Raw genomic sequence first — 19252 nt, 5'->3', positions numbered from 1 at the left:
TTTGTGATCTGAGGACAAGATCTGCCACTAGACTGCGCTGCCACACGACCTGTGCCTTTGAAAAGCAACTACTATTGTAATGTGCATATTAAATGCAAAAAACTGATTCTGAAAGTGTAGCAGCATTAAAACTGACTGGAATGTCATAAAGTTTGCGCACATTTATTGACAATTTCTATCGGAAACTACCTTAACGGAGGTCGCCGATTGACGCAATGTGTAAGAGAGAGTTATTATAGCGCTGTCTCTCTTTTACACATGGAGTCAATGGATGAGATTCGTTATGGTAGTTTCCGATAACAATTTTCAACAATCCTCGCAAATTTAGTGTCATACCACACAGTATTAATCTTGCTACACTTTAAGGATCATTTTTTTGCATAAAATTGTACATTACAGTAATTATTGCTTCTCAAAGGGACAGATTGTGTAGCAGCGCTACGCAGCGGCGGATCTTGTACTTAAATTACTCAGTGTCAGATTCACCGAAAAAATGTTAGTAGTTGACGAATGTTGACTGAGCGTTTTGTGTCGAGACGGCCGCTTTATTTCGCGATGTTTCCAATTAATAATTAAAATCTAAAATCACCAACTGTGCTGAATGCTAAATCTTGAGTTCAAGCCAATTGTGTGAAATTTATCTCGCTATTTTTTCTAGTGGTATACTTCTATTACAGTATATCTTCATTTCCCACAATTAATGCTTTCATAAGCATGTTCATCAGTTCCATCCATGTATTGCAGTCATGATGATAACTCTTGGTAATAATTACCTACTTGGTTTGTCATTAAGTCTTCTAGCTTTCGATTCAGCGAAGAGTGTTGTTTCTAGTTTGTGATTAAAGCTTCATTCAGGCATGTAGGACCAACGTACGCCCAAAATGAATTACGTTTGTTAAAGGATAAACACTCTTTGCGCGGTAAGTAATGCATCATGTACATTGTTTAAGCATATTTCAAATCTTCCTCTATGGGCAACAAGCTGAGGACGTTCAAATGTCAGAGACTAACTCTTGCCGTTTCACTCGTGTAAGAGCTCCCTATGCCTGCAGGACAATCATGAACGTTTTTCATAATACGTAGCTGCAAATAGTCAACCAAGTCCAGCAGAGGTGGTTTCTAGCGCAAGTATCCGTCAAAAATGAACAAGAAAGGTGCTGAGTAAGTTAGGTCGCAGGTGGGCATTAATCAGCCTTTGGCAATAGGTAAAGTTTGAGGATGTCAAATGAACGCACTTTTAGACAGCGACAGAAGATCCGCCCCATCGACTCTTGAATTTTCTTCAAATGCTAATCTGACGTAACATGATCTGTCAGTGGTGGATCCAGGGGGGGACTATGGCACCCCCCTCGGGCTGAAAGGAAGAAAGGGAGAGAGAAAAAAAGCTCCCAAAAATTTTCTGAAATGGTTTCAAGACAGAACTATAAAACCAAAGCTTACTGGACACTGCAGAAATAAATACCTAGTCCATATACCAATATAAAATTATGCCGAAAGAGGTGTTATTCGTCAATTTTCAACTTTCTCATAATTCACAATTTGTATGATAAAACTGATTAAATTTCTAATCTGGGAGGGCCTATTTTTTCAAATTTTCCTCTGGACTCTTCTTCGGGGTGTCCCCCTAGACCCCCCACGTATCATCAGCAAATGGCTTTCTCCCCTCCGACTCACTTTGGTTCCGCCACTGTCCTCTCTCGCAGTCTAATAGAGCGTAAAATTATTTGGACTCTGACTCAATATTCTTGAAAGTGTTAGAAGTTGTTGTGCATTGTTCTTTTCAGTACTAAACAATGTGAGTTTCCACGTTTAGACACATTCTGCTCAACTTGGTCGCATATCATCTTCATTCAGGACTCCATGAAATCAGTGAAAAAAAGCAAGAAAACATAATTTACTAGACTGAAATCCAACCTCCTTCAGCACCAATTATTGATGACCTCTTACAACTTACTCATGCAACTAAAATTATACATGAATCTCTCACTTTTTCAGATTTTCATACCTTGCCTAACTTCTTGACGAGCCACCTAGGGCTTAGTAATGATGGGTCTCTGGCAGAATGGAAGTCCGAGCAATCAGAATGTTTTTTGCACAGCATTAGTCTTAATTTATTCATTAAGTAAGTAATACATTGGCTCAAGTATTTAAGCATGATTTCTTTGCACTTCAAAAGTTATTAATTTTTAAACAAAATCTTTACTGACTTTTGGAAGTACCATATTTTCTCATCAATTTTCATTCATCAATGGAGGTAAAAAACATCACGGGAATTAAAATCTGTCTGTAACATCATCTTCATAGGGGGGAAAAAAAATAAAAAAAAAAAACAGAATGATGTTGTCCTCATGAAATTCGTGAAAATTGCCTCTACAAATTTTTTTGAACCTGAAAATGGTGTTTTTACATTTGCATTTTGAAGTCGCTGCCTTTCAACCGAATTTAACTTATTTACAGTTAAATTTATCTCCAACATCTCACAATTCTGTGTCTTCAAGTTTTTTTTTTTTTGATGAGGGGAGGGGAAGGGCCACAATGAAATGCAATCCTTGCCAAATTGTATCTTACACTCTTAATTCATTTCCAATGAACTCAATTCAATAATTCTATCATGTTGAATTAGGAATAAAATCAACAAGTTGATAATGAGGCTGCATGTTGCCAGTTTGTCTTAAAGTAGCCAGACATGATTCCAATCCACCTGCCTGCTTTCTTGTCTTCTTCAAATTTCTAACTAATATGGCTTTGTTTCATTCTTACATCAATTGCCCTGCACCCAGATTTCTAAAGTAACTGTTGAAATTGAGCCTAAGTATTCAAACTGGCAGCATTGCTCATGGGTCATTAATCAGAACTATGCAGAGGATGGTTATCAGTGTAGCGCTGAATCCTTCCCTCAACTTATCTTTACTACTCTTATCTACACTTCCTGTCAACTTTTGATCTCTCTACTAATTATTCTCGGTTCAATCATTTGCTGGCTGTAAGAGTTTCATCTCTATCATCTTAGTGTAACTCTTCCCAATTTTTTCAATTGAAGCCAATTCTCATCTCTGCACTAGGCTTAGAGCTTACTCTTGGCATGTTGAGACAAAATTCAAGTCTTATTTATGTCACCACTTACCAATGATGCCATCATAATGCATGTAATAAGCTGTTGAGTGGTGCAGACCCAGAGCCGATCAGAGATCAACTTTAATTTAAAACAAATTTTAAAATTAAATTTAAATTAAAAATTAATTTTTCCAGAAAATAAATTGTGATAAAATGCCACAACAATCATTGGTTTTTATGAATGCTTTCACTGTAAATCTGGATTATGTGTAGCTGGAAGGTGTTTCAACCTTTCTTTCCTTTTAAAGAGCATTTTCGTTGTCCTCAAAACTTCAAGCAGCTGAGGAAAGGAATGTAATTTGGTGGGAAAAACTATGTAACCTAAGCCATAAATCATAACCGTAACTATGAAACCGACAGAGAATGAGGACACAAATCCTTAGAGCACAGGAGAATTTTGTCCTTTACAGTGATTACAGACTAAAGTTTAGCTCTGGCTGGATGGATAGTTTTTATTCTGAGTTAAAGTATGAGTCGCTATGAGTCCGATTTTTTTTTTTAAAAAAAAAAAAAAAAAAAAAAAAAAAGTCATGCCAATATGCAACCGTTCATGTCTGTACTCTATGCTCCTGTAGTTCTTTTTCTAGATTTTTCAATGGATCTATCTATTTTTGTAAATTTTCTCAATCCGTTCTTCTCCTTTTAGTTTCAGTATGCAGTTCCCAAAGAAACATTTCATCATGTGAGAAAAGTTCCTGTTACCCTGCAACAGGAAATCTACTCATAGGGCGAGAGAATCGGTTATGGGCATCCTCAACCTGTGGTCTCCATCAGAGAGTAAGATCTTAAATCAAATTCCTGTACCATATTGGTTGTACGCATCAATGGTGAAACCAGAAAAACTAGTCCCAGTATCATATAAAAAATTAAATAACTTGTTTAATATCACTGCCGAAGTTTTTAACTTTCAGGGTTGTGTTTCTCCTTAAAATTTTGGGTAAAAAGTAAATAGAACTGAAACAGCCTCTCAAGACGATGAGGTATCTACTTTGGGGCATAAAATGACCTCGTCAGTCAGAAGAAAGTAAAGTGGTCCTCATCTGATGAGTTAATATAGTAATTTCTAAATATTGCATCTCTGAAAAGTAATGAGTGCAATAAGTTCACAGGAATTTTCTCAGATTATTTCGAACGATAACAATCAATGACAAACAAGTTCAAAGCTATGTATTTTAAGCCCCCATTTGAAGACAAATCACTAAAGAAGCCAATATGACGTCCAAAAATATCATCCCGACACAGGTACATTTCTAATTGCTTGAAACTTCCGCTGAGTTTGATGGTCCTTCCAGCCACTATCAATTCATGACTGCATGGAGTATAAATTACAGCAGAGAAGGTGTTTGGTTAAAAGTGTAGCCGTGCTGAGATGGACATTTTTGGACGCCATGTTGGCTTCCTCAGTGATGCATGTTTAAGTAGAGCCTCATAATACGCTGTAGGCTGCTTATAGGCTGTTTTAATAGAGGCTATAGTAGTGGTTCATGGTATTTTAGAACTTGTTTTTCATGGGTTGCCATCTGTCAAAAAATTCGGGGAAATTGGGCCGAGTTTATCAGAAAAGAACCAACCCACATTTTCGAAAAAATTGAGTTAAGAATGTTTTTGAGTTTCCCTAGACATATATTTTCTCCTGCCAAAAACTGAAAGTCTAAAAACAAACATTTTTTGGGAAAAGAGGGGTTAAAGTTTATTTTTTATATTGAGCCTTATGCAGGAACAAAACTTCAAACATCTTTCTCTCAGTTTCAACTCAATTTGGGTTGCTTCCTTTCTGATGAACTCGGTCCAATTCCTGTGAACTAAGTACAGTCCCCACTTGTTGAAAAGTAATTATCAAAAATTCCTGAATAAGTTTATTGCCCCATCCTCACTCTAGGCTCTCCCTCATTTTTGAAATGGACGTATTTCTATCAAACGGAACTATCTGCTTTAAGGCACGAACCCTGAGACCCATATAAATCTATGCATAACAGGGCTCACGTCATAATGCACATAGTTCCGTTTGACAGAAATACGTCCATTTTTGAAATTTGAGACATGTTGATTCAACTCTCTAGTCAAATAGGTTGGATCGTCCAATGAACTGGTAAATCTGTATTCACTCCGTCATTTACATTCATCATGAATTTCAGAGAACAGGAGTGCGAGAGGAATATTGATGATGTAACCATTTGATATTGTGCGAATAAGTCAATGAATTTTTGATGATAACTTATCTGGTCTCATTGTTTATTCAACTAATCCTCGCTTAGCACCATGATAATGCATTTCGGGCTACTAGCACAAAACTCAGTGAGAATGTCATCTGATGCCTGAGGGAAATCAATTGTAAATAAGCTGTATATGTCATGTGCCCTCTTTATTTGGCTGCCAAGTAAGATCGCTGCCAAAAGCTGATTATTTTTTAAGAATTTATGGCGGTTGCTTTCTACCTAAATGGCATGATGTTTGGCAGGAACATACTTAAATGAGTTCATAATGAGAAACTCTGAGATACAGGTCAAGTTGCACATTTTACCTCGAGTTTCTCCTGGCAGCTGTTTCTGAAAATATAGGTCTGGTCCTTTCTAAGAAGGCGAGTTTCCTCGATCTGAGTTATGTTTCACTTTCATTGATCAAAGTCTAATTTCAAATCTTATGATGTTAAAAAAGAATATTCTCTTATCATCTATTAATCATCCGATACTTTTACATCATGTCAAAATATGGAGAGGAACATTGCATTGCATGAAGACTGGAGAGGTAAAGAAAATTAGGGAGCGTCCTGTAATCTGTGTTTTGATTTGATCATGATGTAAAAATGTTAAAACAAATAGCAACCGATGAGAATGACACTTAGACATAATGCTTAGGGGTTACAAGGTCTGACCTCTGCCACTATTTTTCTTGCATTTTAGCCATCCTTCTGGAATTCATTGACATGACTCATTTACCATCAATATTTTCCCTTTTGAAAGTATGGTAAAGAATCGATTTTCTATTGTTCATTGTGAACAGCCTGACCAACAAGATCCGTTTCTGTAGGTTTAAATTGTAGATCAATTAATTTATGGCAAAGCATGCCGTGCAACAACTCATTGAATCCCATAAGCCAAAACTTATATGAATTTCTGTTTCTCAATACACAATGGTATAATACACAGATAATTATATACAGGCATTTTTGGTTTTATACATTCTAGGGATACGTTGCTGTAATTGATGGGTGTTAGAATTCAATATACTTATCAGTAAAATTATCAGAATAATCGCTGATTTTGGAGTCTGATTGTGGCAGCCCAACATGGTGGTTATGATGGGAACTAATGATGAAGATTCACCTAAATCTACTTTATACTATTTCATTGTAAAAATCAAAGTAATACGTTTTCCTTTGTTTCCAGGAACGATACTGCATTGTCTCACATCTAGACGATGAAAAAAAATGTTTTTGGTGTGACTCAACCCCACAGATGGCGAACAATCCAACATACAGTCATAGAATTGAAAATATAGTTTACAAATACTCTCCAGGGTGAGTAAATTCATTCAAGAATTTCTCTGAAGTGGTTCCTTTCATTGACAAGTTAATAGGTTTTTTGTGTCTCATAAATATTTTTCTTCTTGGACATTTACTTCCTACCTGAAAGAAAGCAATAGGCCATTAAAAGAGACCATCCTCAGAGAGTGAGATGCAGCGCATAGCTCTAAAGAAAGGTCCCGTCAGCTGAGGCACTGAGGGGATGGAGACCCCATTATGTTGCTTAAGTGATATCATCGGAGGATGACGGAACCCTCCGGTGTTATCATTTCTGGACATTTATGGTCAAATCTGGTCATCATGTCATTTCTGGTCATTCTAATGATTTCTGAGATTCCCAGCCATTTTGAACATTTCTGGTCACTCTGGGGAACTTCTGCTAATTAGGTTAAATCTTGCTATTTAAAGATATAAAGATATTTCTGGCCATTCTGGACATTTTGAAAATGAACCGATACTTCTGTCCATTTTAAACATTTCTGGTAATTTATGGATGAGCCAAAAATTTCCAAGTCCAAAGGATGAGCAGAAAAAGTACACTTCTTGAGGATAATCAATGTAAAATTTTAAGTCAACCATACCTATATGAGAAAGTCAGCTTGTAAGAAGCTGCAATCACGAAACTCTTCATAATAATATGAACTTTTTTCAGAACGAAACAACGAAAATGGTGGCAGTCAGAAAATGGCGTCGAAAATGTAACAATTCGCTTCGACCTCGAAGCAGAGTTTCATTTTACTCACTTGATTATGAAATTTAAAACCTTTAGACCTGCTGCCATGTTAATTGAACGGTCATTTGATTTTGGACGTACCTGGCAGGTAAGAATTCAGTCCTTTTATCCTTTCAATATAATTTACACGTTATTGATGGATAGTATCCATCACAGCTAGTTTTAACAGCCTACTAAGTATATAAATGCTCAGAAAGCAAATTTATAATGTTTTCCCTGAAAGTTCTATAACCTTTCTGGCTAAGTTTTAACCTGAATCTATCAACAGTATTTTCACAAGATGCAAAGTGAGAGTTAAAAATAGCAGAATAGTAAGGTGTTGAAGAAGAGCCTCGGCTCCCTTTCGTGGATCTGAGTAGTAGAAAGTGGCTTATTTGGGCCGTGTTCAAAAATCGATTCACTTAGGTGGAAATTGGTTCTATCCAGTATTGATAAGTTATCTAAAATTTGAGACAATTTGAAGCATTTTTAAGTAACCCTCAGAGGGATCAAAATTTCGGAAGAAAATCCATTGGTATAAATAGGATAAAACAGGTAGATTTATGGAAATGCATTGGCTTTAAAATGCACCCAAATGTAAAAAATCTGATCAGCTCTGAGGGCGATATCTGCAGGCCTATTTTGAACAAGAAAATCACACGTTCAATCCAGGGAAGGGGGTTGGGGACTCATGGCGCAGCTGAATTTGAAACAGAGGGTGCAGCAATATGATCGTATTTTAACTTTTTTTCCTCAAACTCTAAGCAGGTCTTCCAGAGTTAAAGAGGCAAATATATTTCACGACTTGTTGGAAAATTATGTACAAAATTTTTTGGAAAAGAGAATACTGAATAAAGTATATTTCAATTTTACTCCGTGCTTGAGCAGATTCGGTAACATTGTAAAGGGGCTAAAAACAACACTTGTACATTATTTCTCAAAGTTAAGGGTTCGATTTATCGAACCTTTTTACTAGATCAGTCTTTCTTTTCTCTTTTTAAAGTCCTATTCACACGGTTCAACTTATCATCCAACAAAAGGGGAAGGAAAGTTGAATGGAAAGTTGATCGCAACAAAATTTGACTCGGTTGTCATTGCTGTGTAATATCGCCAAATGGCATCATCAGTTTGGTACTGCCAATTGGATGGATAGTTGAACAAAAAGTTGAAGGTGACGTCATTTTCAAGTTTCCACTCAACTTGAGTTCTCATGTCAGTATCATGCCGTCCAACTTATCATTTGACAAAAGCGGGGGAAAAAGTTGTATGAACAGTTGAACCATGCGAATTGAGCTTTGAATGCTCCCATTTTTCTTGTAAGTGTATAGAAGAACTACACAGTACTCCCAGTGCTGAAATTGGCTTGATTGTCAACAAATCTTAAGGTTACTCTTCATTAGGTGTGCTGTCCATAATCTCTTCACAATGTTGATGTAATATCACAATATGATCCTATAAGAAAGTATCACATTTTTTCAGGTTTATCGGTACTTTGCAGAAGATTGTGAAACTGCCTTTCCTGGCATCAAAAGAGATACGCCTCGAACCTTGAAAGATGTTGTTTGTGATTCGCGATATTCTTCTGTTCCACCTTCATCGGACGGAGAGGTGAGTGATCAGGTTTTTCTCCCCCTAAAGTCTTTACTCAAGAAGCTCTTTTAACAACAATATCTTGGAAAGAGTGTCAGTTCTCCCATTTTATTCATGGTATAATGGACCAGAAAAACTGGGACTCATTAGGGAATGACAAATTCCAGGGAAAATCAAGGAATCTGTTTGAAAAACTGGGAATCTTCTCTTCCACCCTTAGAGACTATTTCGTTTTCAAATCTGGCAGTCCTTTCTGATTTTATGTTGCACCTAATTTGCCATTATTGACCTCTTGAATGGTATATTTGAATCTTCAAATCATTAGAATAATAGAGAAGCTTTCATTGACCAGAAAACATAAACATCAAAAACACTCTCGGATTTAAAAATTGAATGTGCGCTAAATAACCAGTTGAAATGAAAAAAATCGGTATTCACATTTAGACCGCCAGATAATTCTTAAGTTTTTCCTGAGAAAACCTCAGGAAGTGGGAGAAAACTTTGGTGTCTGATCAGGGAATGGGCTTCTGAAAATCAGGGAAACTCACGGAATGATCAGGGAATGAGCGTGGTCAAGATTTTTAAACACCATGAATTGTTATTTCAAATAATCTTTCACATCATTGAATCAGCTTTTTAAACATTATTTCTTCACTACTGTCCACTGTTTTGATCATTCAGTGGTACATAAACATGGAGTATAATATTTTAATGAATATTTAACTATGCTTAGCACCTTCGAATGCATTTAATTATTTCAAGGTTTTTCAGTCCAAGTGAAAATCATGCTCAAAAACCTGAAATTCAGGCAAAAAAAAGGGTCTCAAGAAGGTTTTATGTTTCAGGAGGATTTGTTCAATGTATTTTTACTGCTTTTGCCTCTCTTAGGATTTAGTTCTCACCCTACTTTCGTCATTTTTAGGTTATTTTAAGGGTTCTACCTCCAAATCTGCATCACCTGTACAATGATCCTTACTCGCAAGAAGTTCAAAATTTACTAAAAATGACCAATTTGAGATTTAACTTCACAAAATTACACACGCTGGGAGATGATTTATTGGACAACAGGCAAGAAATCAAGGTAAGTTTTGGTTTTGCATTATTTCATCCTCAGCTTTTGGATTTCATAAAGCAATCTTGGAAATTAGCTTCTTCAGTTTATTGAGGTTCATGGGTCCCACAAATCTTTTTCTCCAAAATTAAAAGAATGTATAGAATCTAGGGCTGAGTAAAATTATTCAAAAGTTCAACAAAGCTTTAGAAATTTTGGGATGTTCAAATTTGAAAGTTGGAAAGTTTCCAAATTTTTTATCAATAGTAATGCGGAAGCATAGCTCTCACATTAGCAGTTCTCCAATTAATTTAAAAATCCAAGAAATCCTCGGATGTGTACAATTTTAGTTCACCAACATTGTAGAATGTGCGAATTTTGTCACATGAAAGTACTGGATTTTTCAGCTGATAAAGTACTGAATTTGTACTAAAAAATTATGGTAAAATTACCGATTTTTTGCCAGCCAGCTTCAGTAGACACCTTGTTTGACAAATTTTCGAAAGCTCGGGCTTTTTAAAACTTCAACGGAAGTATGTCTGACATGTGTCTTTTCACCTTTTTAATTTATCTATTTTTCATCGGAAATTTGTAAAATGGGAAAGCGTACTTTACACATGACTCTCATTAATTCAAATTTTTTACTTCTTTCCGCACATTTCCTCAAATAACATGAAACCATACATTTCTGGTCAGTTTGTTAACTTGTAAATTACTGAAGTCAGGGCTTTTTTTCAAAGTAGTTAAGTTCACTTAACTTTCCAAGATCCAACTTTTGAAACTGTCCAACCTCTACTACTCTTCATCACACTCTTTGGACTTTCAATTGAGCTCGATTTGTTGTTTGGATTTTTCCACTCCAAATAAATCTAACATTCCTATGTATCCAGGAAATTTTATGTGTTTTTGTGTTTCCAGGAAAAATACTACTATGCCATCAGTGAAATGGTTGTCCGTGGTTCCTGCTCTTGTTATGGTCATGCATCGCACTGTAAACCGCAGAATGGTGTGGAAAGCAAACCAAACATGGTCCATGGTCAGTGTCAGTGCATGCATAACACAAAGGGTTTAAATTGTGAGCAGTGCGAAGACTTTTACAACGATCTTCCTTGGAGACCTGCAATTGGGAAGATGACTAACGCTTGTAAACGTAAGTTTTACTTTGACTGTACACTATACCTCGGATTATCCGAACTACTGTGGTGGTTGGCCGGTTTGGATAACAAAAATTTCGGATAATCCGGAGGCCATTGATATTCATCAATTTAAAGGTAATATAATTAAGGTATTAATAAGGTAATTAAGGTCAGGTGGAGATGGGCGATAATGGCGAAAGGAGTCCGCTGAGAGATAGAGCGACCGGTAGGTGTACGAGAGAAATCCGAGTACGTCTGTGTTCAAAAAACAAACAAACAAGTAGATAGTTGAAAGGTGTTGTGAAAATGGTCAAAGGAAGTGAAAAAAACGCGTAAAAAAAAAGTTGTCCTCCCAAAAATCGGTTCGGACAATCAGGAGTTCGGATAAAATAGGGTTTGGATAAACCAGGGTTCGGATAATACGAGGTTTACTGTATTGCAATGATCTCAAATCAGGATGACAAGTTCTTTGAAAAATGTAGAAAAAGCTCACTTTTTTTTTGGTAGAAGATACCTATAAACGGAATCCTAAAATTTCTCAGGGATGATTCAGAGGGTTGTTGTAGAGACTCGAAAGTGGTGAACTTTTAACCAAAGTGATGGGGCGAAGGAGTCAAATTGAATGATTTTAAGAAACAATGCTTCGAGTAGCAGATTTTCTTAATTTGGATGTTGGTAAGTGGGGATGCAGTTTTTTGTACTCAGAATAATTATCGAGGCATGAGTGTATTTTTTAAAGCTTTTTTACGAATCAAGTAATATTATCATGGACCGCAAGACAAAGTACGAATTTAAGCATTCTGATGTATGTTTTCAAAATGTATTGTTCTTCAAAATTTCCAGTAGAACTTATTCTGTCAAACGAGAATGACTTTTTTGTTTCCTATCCATGATATCAATGTTTTTTCTCAGCGCTGGTCACAAATAATCTAAAATTCCTACTCCCTAGAAAAACTGGAGTCCATGTGAATCAAATGGCGTGCTACAACGATTTTGACAGGTTTCTCAATCAAGCAGTAGTCTTTCCCCATACTGTGTTGTTCAAAGTGTAAACATCCAGCAGCTATACCAAAGCACCAAGATTAAGGATGTTATGTTATACCACAGAGGCTGTTACAGTAACATTTAGCGCTCGATTTGACTGACGGAGATCCTGTTAATTTTTGAGCGGGAAGTTTGAATTTGGGCATCAAAAGTTTAAATATCTTGGCTAAAAGTTACTTTCAATAATTCTTGTTGCTTAAATCGTGTTCTATGTAAGACTTCGACAAAAAATATTTATCATATTGCTTAAATTTACACCTTGTCTAATATTCCATTGAATCTGTCATTTTCAAGAAGATTGAAGCGCCAAAGAATAAAAAATGGAGATATAGACAGTTTGGCATCGCACATAGATGAATTTTGTAGCAAAGTGACAGATTTTTAAGGTCTAAGAGATGCATCTGAAAATTTGTTCTTCCTCAAAAAGACTCAAGACTCAAGACCCAACACAGTTCTTCTACATGGCCGTCTGTTGGCTGGAACCACAATTTTGATGGTTACTTGTTACGCACAGCACTAGTTCTCATTTACCTTGATTTAATTTCAAGCTTTTACACATTTATCCAAAATTTTTAAGGATGACATGTTTTTTTTTTTTTTTTAAATTTTAATTTGATCTGTTGTTTTAGGCCTAAAGGCTCGTGTTTATAGTTGCAATTTTTGAATTGTAACTCAAAGCATGGCATAGAAAAAGTTGATTATGAGGTTTTAAATTTTTCAGAGTGTAACTGTAACAATCATGCCACCAGTTGTCATTATGATGCTGCCGTATTTGAACTGACTGGTCATATCAGTGGAGGTGTGTGTGACAATTGTCAGCATAATACAATGGGTCGCAACTGTGAGCAGTGTCGACCATACTTTTATCATCATCCTGACAGAGATTTTTCTGATCCCGATGTCTGTGAACGTAAGTCCATCTCTTTTTCTTATCTACTGTTACTAAGACAGGCTTGGCAGTGAATGTGTCGAAAAGTATAAAAAGCATGTAAAAATAGTGGCGAAAACTGATGTACCAATGAAAACAAAGTGCAAATGCAATATTATAACAACAGAAAAGAAAAGAAGGTACCTATGATAAGTTTCTGCACTTTGATAAAATATTGATTGAAGCTAATTGGAATCTCTGTAGTATTTACTACAAATACTATCACGATTTAATACAAAATAGTGAATAATAAGTAGCAGGACTCCCAGTAACTTCAATAACTTTTTAAGATGGGACCGAAATTAGAAGACTGTGAAGTAAAACTTACCATACCTAATGCGTTTTCTATTGACTTGTTATGGTTCTCTCCTTTTCATAATTTTCATTTCTAGAAAACTATTTAAAGAGATGATTGGTTACTGTATGCATCTCATGCAATCTCATGAGAAATACTTAAAAACAATAAGATAAATACAATAAGATAAATGCAACAAGATAAATAAATGGAGAAAAGTCAATAATAGTGAATTATGAAACTGATGTGGAAACATTATTAGCTCATTGGTGTAACAATCCCAGATGAAGATCTGAAAATGAACCAAAAACGAATTATTGCTGAAACGGGGCCAAGTTCACCAGATTTTATTCTGTTGTAAGGCAAATCGGTCAGAGCGAAAGTAAATTCCTAGGGTATTGAAATTTCCAGAACAATATTTTTTTTTTTACTCATTTTTTTCATTTCGTTCAGGAAGAGAAGTAGAGGCAGGATCAGATTGAATCACTGAACTAAGTCTTTTGCATTGTAATTTCTTAATTTTTACCTCAGTTTTTAGTTTCACATCCTTGGACTTGGTTTTCACTTGTCCATGAAGGTGCTTTTTCCAACAATTCTCTGGTTTTTTGTGAGGGAGGATTTGAGATAAAAAGCACTAAGAATCATATAAATCATGTACGATTCAAACCAGCAGCAAGTCAATTACTGAATCAAAATAATCGTCATCTTCTATTTGAATAGTTTGGTTGATTGGTAGAGGTGATAAAAATCTGACTGGGTAGTGAGTAGTAGTCCTTCCGTGCATCATTATCACTCAGAGTTGAGATCACAGCATGCTCGTACCTGTTTCTATTTTATTTCTCATGACGTGCAGATAGTTTTCTGACCAAAACAAAAAAAACATTCTGCCGACACCTTCTTCTAAGCCATTGATAGGTACCAAAATAATTTAAATTGGAGGAGTGTGACTAAGTCCTCCTTTTGCCAGCGGATTTAAAACTGAACATCCTGTAATAATCTTTTTTGCTTTGGCTTTCATGTTTCAGCTTGTGACTGCGATCAAGATGGGTCTCTAGATGATGCAATTTGTGACTCTCGAACCGATGTGGCCAATGGTCTAGAGTCTGGTCGATGCCATTGTAAAACAAATGTAGATGGGCGCAGATGTGACACTTGCAAAAATGGTTTTTGGAATTTCACAGCAAGTAATCCAGATGGTTGTCAAGCCTGCACCTGCAATACTTTGGGAACCATAGGTAATCAAGGTTGTGACAAGCTGACTGGAGATTGCACGTGCAAGAGATTCGTTCTGGGACGTGATTGTAACCAGTGTATGCTTGGATTTTGGGGACTCGGAGAGACGCCTGAAGGTTGCAAACCCTGTGATTGTGATATCGGAGGTGCTTATGACAACGCTTGCGATGTGATAACTGGACAGTGTCAATGTCGTCCACACTTAACTGGTCGACGCTGTGATACACCTGAACAGGGTTTCTTCGCTGGGAATCTTGATTTCATGGTTTATGAAGCTGAAAATGCCAATTGCACTCACAACTGTGGTGTTGTAATCAGAGAGCCTTACAGGGATCGTAACAGTTCATGGACTGGTCCTGGTTTTATGCGAGTATTTGATGGCACAGGTTTAGAATTCACAATAGATAGAGTACCTAACTCATTAGAGTATGATATTGTTATCCGCTATGAGCCACAATACCCTGGTGCATGGGGAGATGTAGATGTTGTCATAGAACGGCCAGAACCAATTGATCCAAATGGTCCTTGTGGAAATACACAACCAAGTGATGACAGAAAAGGTGCCGTTCTCTACTCTAACTCCCGTCATGCAGTCGTGTATCCACCAACTTGTTTAGAAGCTGGGAAAACTTACAAAGTGAAGCTCTACTTTAACAAGCAAGCAAATGAGACAGATTACCCGCAAGCCTCAATTCTTATTGATTCTATTACATTAATCCCACAAATTGACAGAATGCCTTTCTTCCAAGCACCGGAAGCTCACGATAAGAAGGAAGAATACGAACGTTATCGTTGCGGAGAAGTATTTTACACAGTGTTGAAAGGTACCATTCCTGAAATATGTAAATCTTATTATTACAGCATCGGTTATTATGTTCACCAAGGAGCATACTCATGCGAGTGTGATCCAACTGGTTCTGTGAGTGCACTGTGTTCCTCTCTTGGTGGGAGTTGTCAGTGTAAGGATAATGTTGTTGGACGACGTTGCGATAAATGTGCTCCAGGAACCTTTGGATTTGGTCCTGAAGGCTGCAAAGCTTGTGACTGCCACACTGTAGGTGCATTGGACAATTTTTGCGATCCTGTGACAGGTCAGTGCAAATGCCGTACCGCAACTTATGGACGTCAGTGTGACCAATGTCAACCAGGTTATTGGAACTACCCTGATTGTAGACGGTGTGAATGTAATGGTTACGCTGACACTTGTGACTCTCGTACTGGTATTTGTCAAAATTGTCGTGACTTCACATATGGCGTTGACTGTGGCAGTTGTGCTCCAGGTTATTACGGAGATCCACGACTGGGCATTGCTATTCCATGCAGACCATGTCCTTGTCCAGGCACTGTAGACAGCGGACATTCATATGCAGATCTTTGTGAGTTAGATCGTTCGACAAATGATGTTGTGTGCAAGTGTGCTCAAGGCTACGCTGGCTCACGCTGTGATGTTTGTGCAGACAATTATTATGGTAATCCTGATGTCCCAGGCGGCTCTTGCAGATTGTGTGATTGTAGCTCAAACATCGATATTACCAAGCCAGGAAACTGTGATGTTCGCACTGGCAAGTGCCTGAGATGCTTGTACGACACAGCTGGATTTAACTGTGAAGTGTGTAAAGATGGATATTATGGCAACGCAACAGAACACAATTGTAGGGAATGTGTGTGTGAAGTCCTGGGAACTGACCAATCAGGTGGTCCCTGCAATGGCGTAACGGGTCAATGTCCTTGTTTACCAAATGTAGTTGGCTTAACTTGTGATCAGTGCGAGATTAATCACTGGAAAATTGCCAGTGGCTTTGGATGCGAACCTTGCGCCTGTGATCCTGTAGGTTCAACTGAAGATCAATGCAATATGTTTGATGGACAGTGTAAGTGCAAGCCTGGCTTTGGTGGTAGACAGTGTAACCAATGCCAAACCAATTTCTGGGGAGATCCAAATGTTCAGTGTCAACCTTGTAACTGTAATCCGGACGGTTCAGCTACAATGCAGTGCCACCAAAATAACGGCTCTTGCATTTGCATTTTGGGTGTCGGCGGTGAAAAATGCGATGAGTGTGCCCGTGGATTCCTTGGAACAGCTCCAAATTGTAGTCCATGTGGCGAATGCTTCGACAGTTGGGACGGTATATTAACTGATTTACAACAGCAAACAAACAGCATCATCAAAGCTGCAACAGAAATAAGACATGTCGGAGCAACCGGAGCTTACACTCCAGAATTCGAAGCAATGGAAAAGAAAATTGATGATATCAGAGTAATGCTTGCGAACACATCTAAAAGTGCTGTTGACCTTCAGCGACTCCAAGACTTAGTGTCACAAATCAGATTAACTCTGATGTCCTCTGATGGCTTGAATGGCGTAAATAAGCAACTGGAGGACACTGCACAAAAAATAATTACGTCCAATTTTGAGTTGGACAACATAAGAAACAAAACTGCCGATCTGAAGAAAATTGCAGAACAATTCAGAGATAATTCAACTCAGCTGCAAGAAAGTAATGTTGAAGGTGCCTTAAATCTCACAAAACAAGCGGAAGAGAGAGCAAGAATCGCTCGAGATAAAGTCGGAACAATCATTCAGCTAACTGATGATGTAGAAAGGCGATGTAAGCAAACCGAAGCTTTAATTCAAAGAACCACTTCGCAGTTCACCCAAGACCAAAACAGAAACACAGAAAATATTAAAATTCTAGATAATGAAATTCGTGATTTAGAAGACAAAATCCCGAACCTGAATTTACAGATTTGTGGGAAACTGGGAGATCCATGTGATCAGCTTTGCGGCGGAGCAATGTGTGGCACTTGTGGTGGAATTTCATGTGAAGGCTCCGTTGAAAAAGCTGGCAAAGCCTATGACTTCGCTCAAGAGGCAGAAAAAGCCATCCGAGAGAAGCAAGCCAAAGCAGAAGAAACTTTCAGAGGTGTATCCAGTGCACGTCAAGAAGCCTGGGTAGCAAAGAATCTAACAATGGCAACTCTTGAGAAGTCAGAGCTTGTCCATAATAAATCTATGGATATTCTTGATAGCAGCTCTATACTTGCTCAAAAGATTGAAGAATTCCTTACACCTCAATCGGCCACACCTTCTCAGATTAGGGTAGTTGCAAACAGTACACTGAACAAGAATATTCAACTGAAACCGGAGCAAATCACAGATTTAGCCAAGCAAATAAATGAAACTGTTGCATCAATAACTGATATTCATTCTATCCTATCGGAAACTGCAAACGACCTTGGTCGAGCAGATAAATTGAAACAAGAGGCAGACTCTGCTAAAAATAAGGCTGAAGTAACCTTGAAAACTGCTGAAAAAGTCACAGAAGCACTGAATGAAGCTGAAATAGCGCAAGAGAAAGCAAACCAAGCGATACGTGAAGCGAATAACAACATCACTGTTGCAAAGAAAGATTTGACTCTGATCGGAAACGAAACGGATGAAGCTGAAACGAAAGCTGAAGAAACTGTCAAAGAGGTTGAAATACTTCAGGAACGACTGAAAGCTTTGCAAACTAAGTTCCTTGAAAATGGTAGAGACGCCAAAAACGTAGAACTAGAAGCTTCAGCTGTCGAAATTGAAGTAGAGACTGCTAGAAACAAAACTGTGAAACTGCAGGAAGAGCACAAGAAAGCAGAGCACCGACTGAAAAATAGAGTTAGTAGTTCTGCAACAGCTCGGAACAAGGCAACTGAGCTTCACCGGAAAGCTAGTCAATTGTATGTTAATACAAATTCTAAGCTCAAGGAATTGCTTGAGGCAGAAAAATCTCTATTTGAACAAGAACAAATGTTAATTGACTTATCTAAAGAAGTTGACACTCTGAATGTTAGAATTTCTGAAAGCTTATCAGTTATTGGTAGTCAGTCAGAATACTACCGTAATTGTAATTAGAAAAAGATTATCTCTCCTCTTTTTCATAGTTTATGACTCATTCAGGTAGAATGTACTTACCTTTTTCTATTTTTTTACTTACTTTAGGCTAAGGATCGGTTTTCCTTTTGCTATTTAGGAATCAAAAATTTCTAGGATTAAATTTTCATTTGATGGGAAGTACTTTTTGTATATTTTCATGTATGTAATTTTTTAAGCCTAGCTGTTTAAGACCTTGACTGATCAATTTCCCCTCTTTCATATTCAGTAACAAAAAGACTTAACTCTTAGTGCCTTTTAACTTTAATAGTTAGACACATGTAAAACTTTACGTGTATTATTAAAATATGTTACGCTTAACTGCATGTGAAAAAAGGATAGAAGAAAATCCACTGAATAATTCACTCATGATAGCTTTTTAAAGAAAAACAATTGTTTTTTATAGTTTTGTGCCAAAAGATGCACTGCCATTGCACTGCTATTAATAGGTACTTTATTAGGCCTATTTTGAGTCTGAAACGTAATTGCTGGTGCTCAATTGTAAAAAGAAAAATTGAAAGTTCCTTAGAATAAATCTGCATTTTTAAAGGTTACTCTTGGAGGGGTCTCATATCTTGTAAATGAATTAGCTTGCCTTAGTTTGATGTGCCATTGTTCTATTATTTTATTTTATGGTGTACATGTAATTTGGAAGACAACATACTCAGTCATATGGATAAAACTGTGTTGTAAATTAAACTTGTTGTCTAATAATA

The 19252-nt window shown here is 37.1% G+C and overlaps 1 protein-coding gene across 1 annotated transcript; it reads left to right on the top strand.

Moving 5' to 3' along the window:
- Window positions 1–481: 481 nt before the first annotated feature.
- Window positions 482–19252, top strand: LanB1 (laminin subunit beta-1). The gene is made up of 10 exons (XM_019060850.2): window positions 482–920; window positions 1996–2122; window positions 3761–3891; window positions 6501–6631; window positions 7290–7458; window positions 8829–8957; window positions 9862–10020; window positions 10909–11140; window positions 12892–13080; window positions 14419–19252. Exons 2-10 carry the CDS (start codon window positions 2044–2046, stop codon window positions 18516–18518), a joined length of 5319 nt encoding a protein of 1772 aa, XP_018916395.2. The 5' UTR covers window positions 482–920; window positions 1996–2043; the 3' UTR covers window positions 18519–19252.

The sequence above is a fragment of the Bemisia tabaci genome, chromosome 2, assembly GCF_918797505.1.
Source record: "Bemisia tabaci chromosome 2, PGI_BMITA_v3".
Taxonomy (NCBI): Eukaryota; Metazoa; Arthropoda; class Insecta; order Hemiptera; family Aleyrodidae; genus Bemisia; species Bemisia tabaci.
The sequence above is the reverse complement of the archived record's forward strand: the minus strand, read 5'-3'. Positions and strand labels throughout refer to the sequence as shown.

What these genes read in the sequence shown, in the direction of transcription:
- LanB1 (XM_019060850.2), top strand. Translation starts at nt 2,044, where the DNA reads ATGATGGGTCTCTGGCAGAATGGAAGTCCGAGCAATCAGAATGTTTTT. An exon ending in CCTGTGGTCTCCATCAGAGA is followed by an intron (nt 3,892 to 6,500) that starts GTAAGATCTTAA and finishes CTTTGTTTCCAG; the next exon opens with GAACGATACTGCATTGTCTC. An exon ending in ATTTTGGACGTACCTGGCAG is followed by an intron (nt 7,459 to 8,828) that starts GTAAGAATTCAG and finishes ACATTTTTTCAG; the next exon opens with GTTTATCGGTACTTTGCAGA.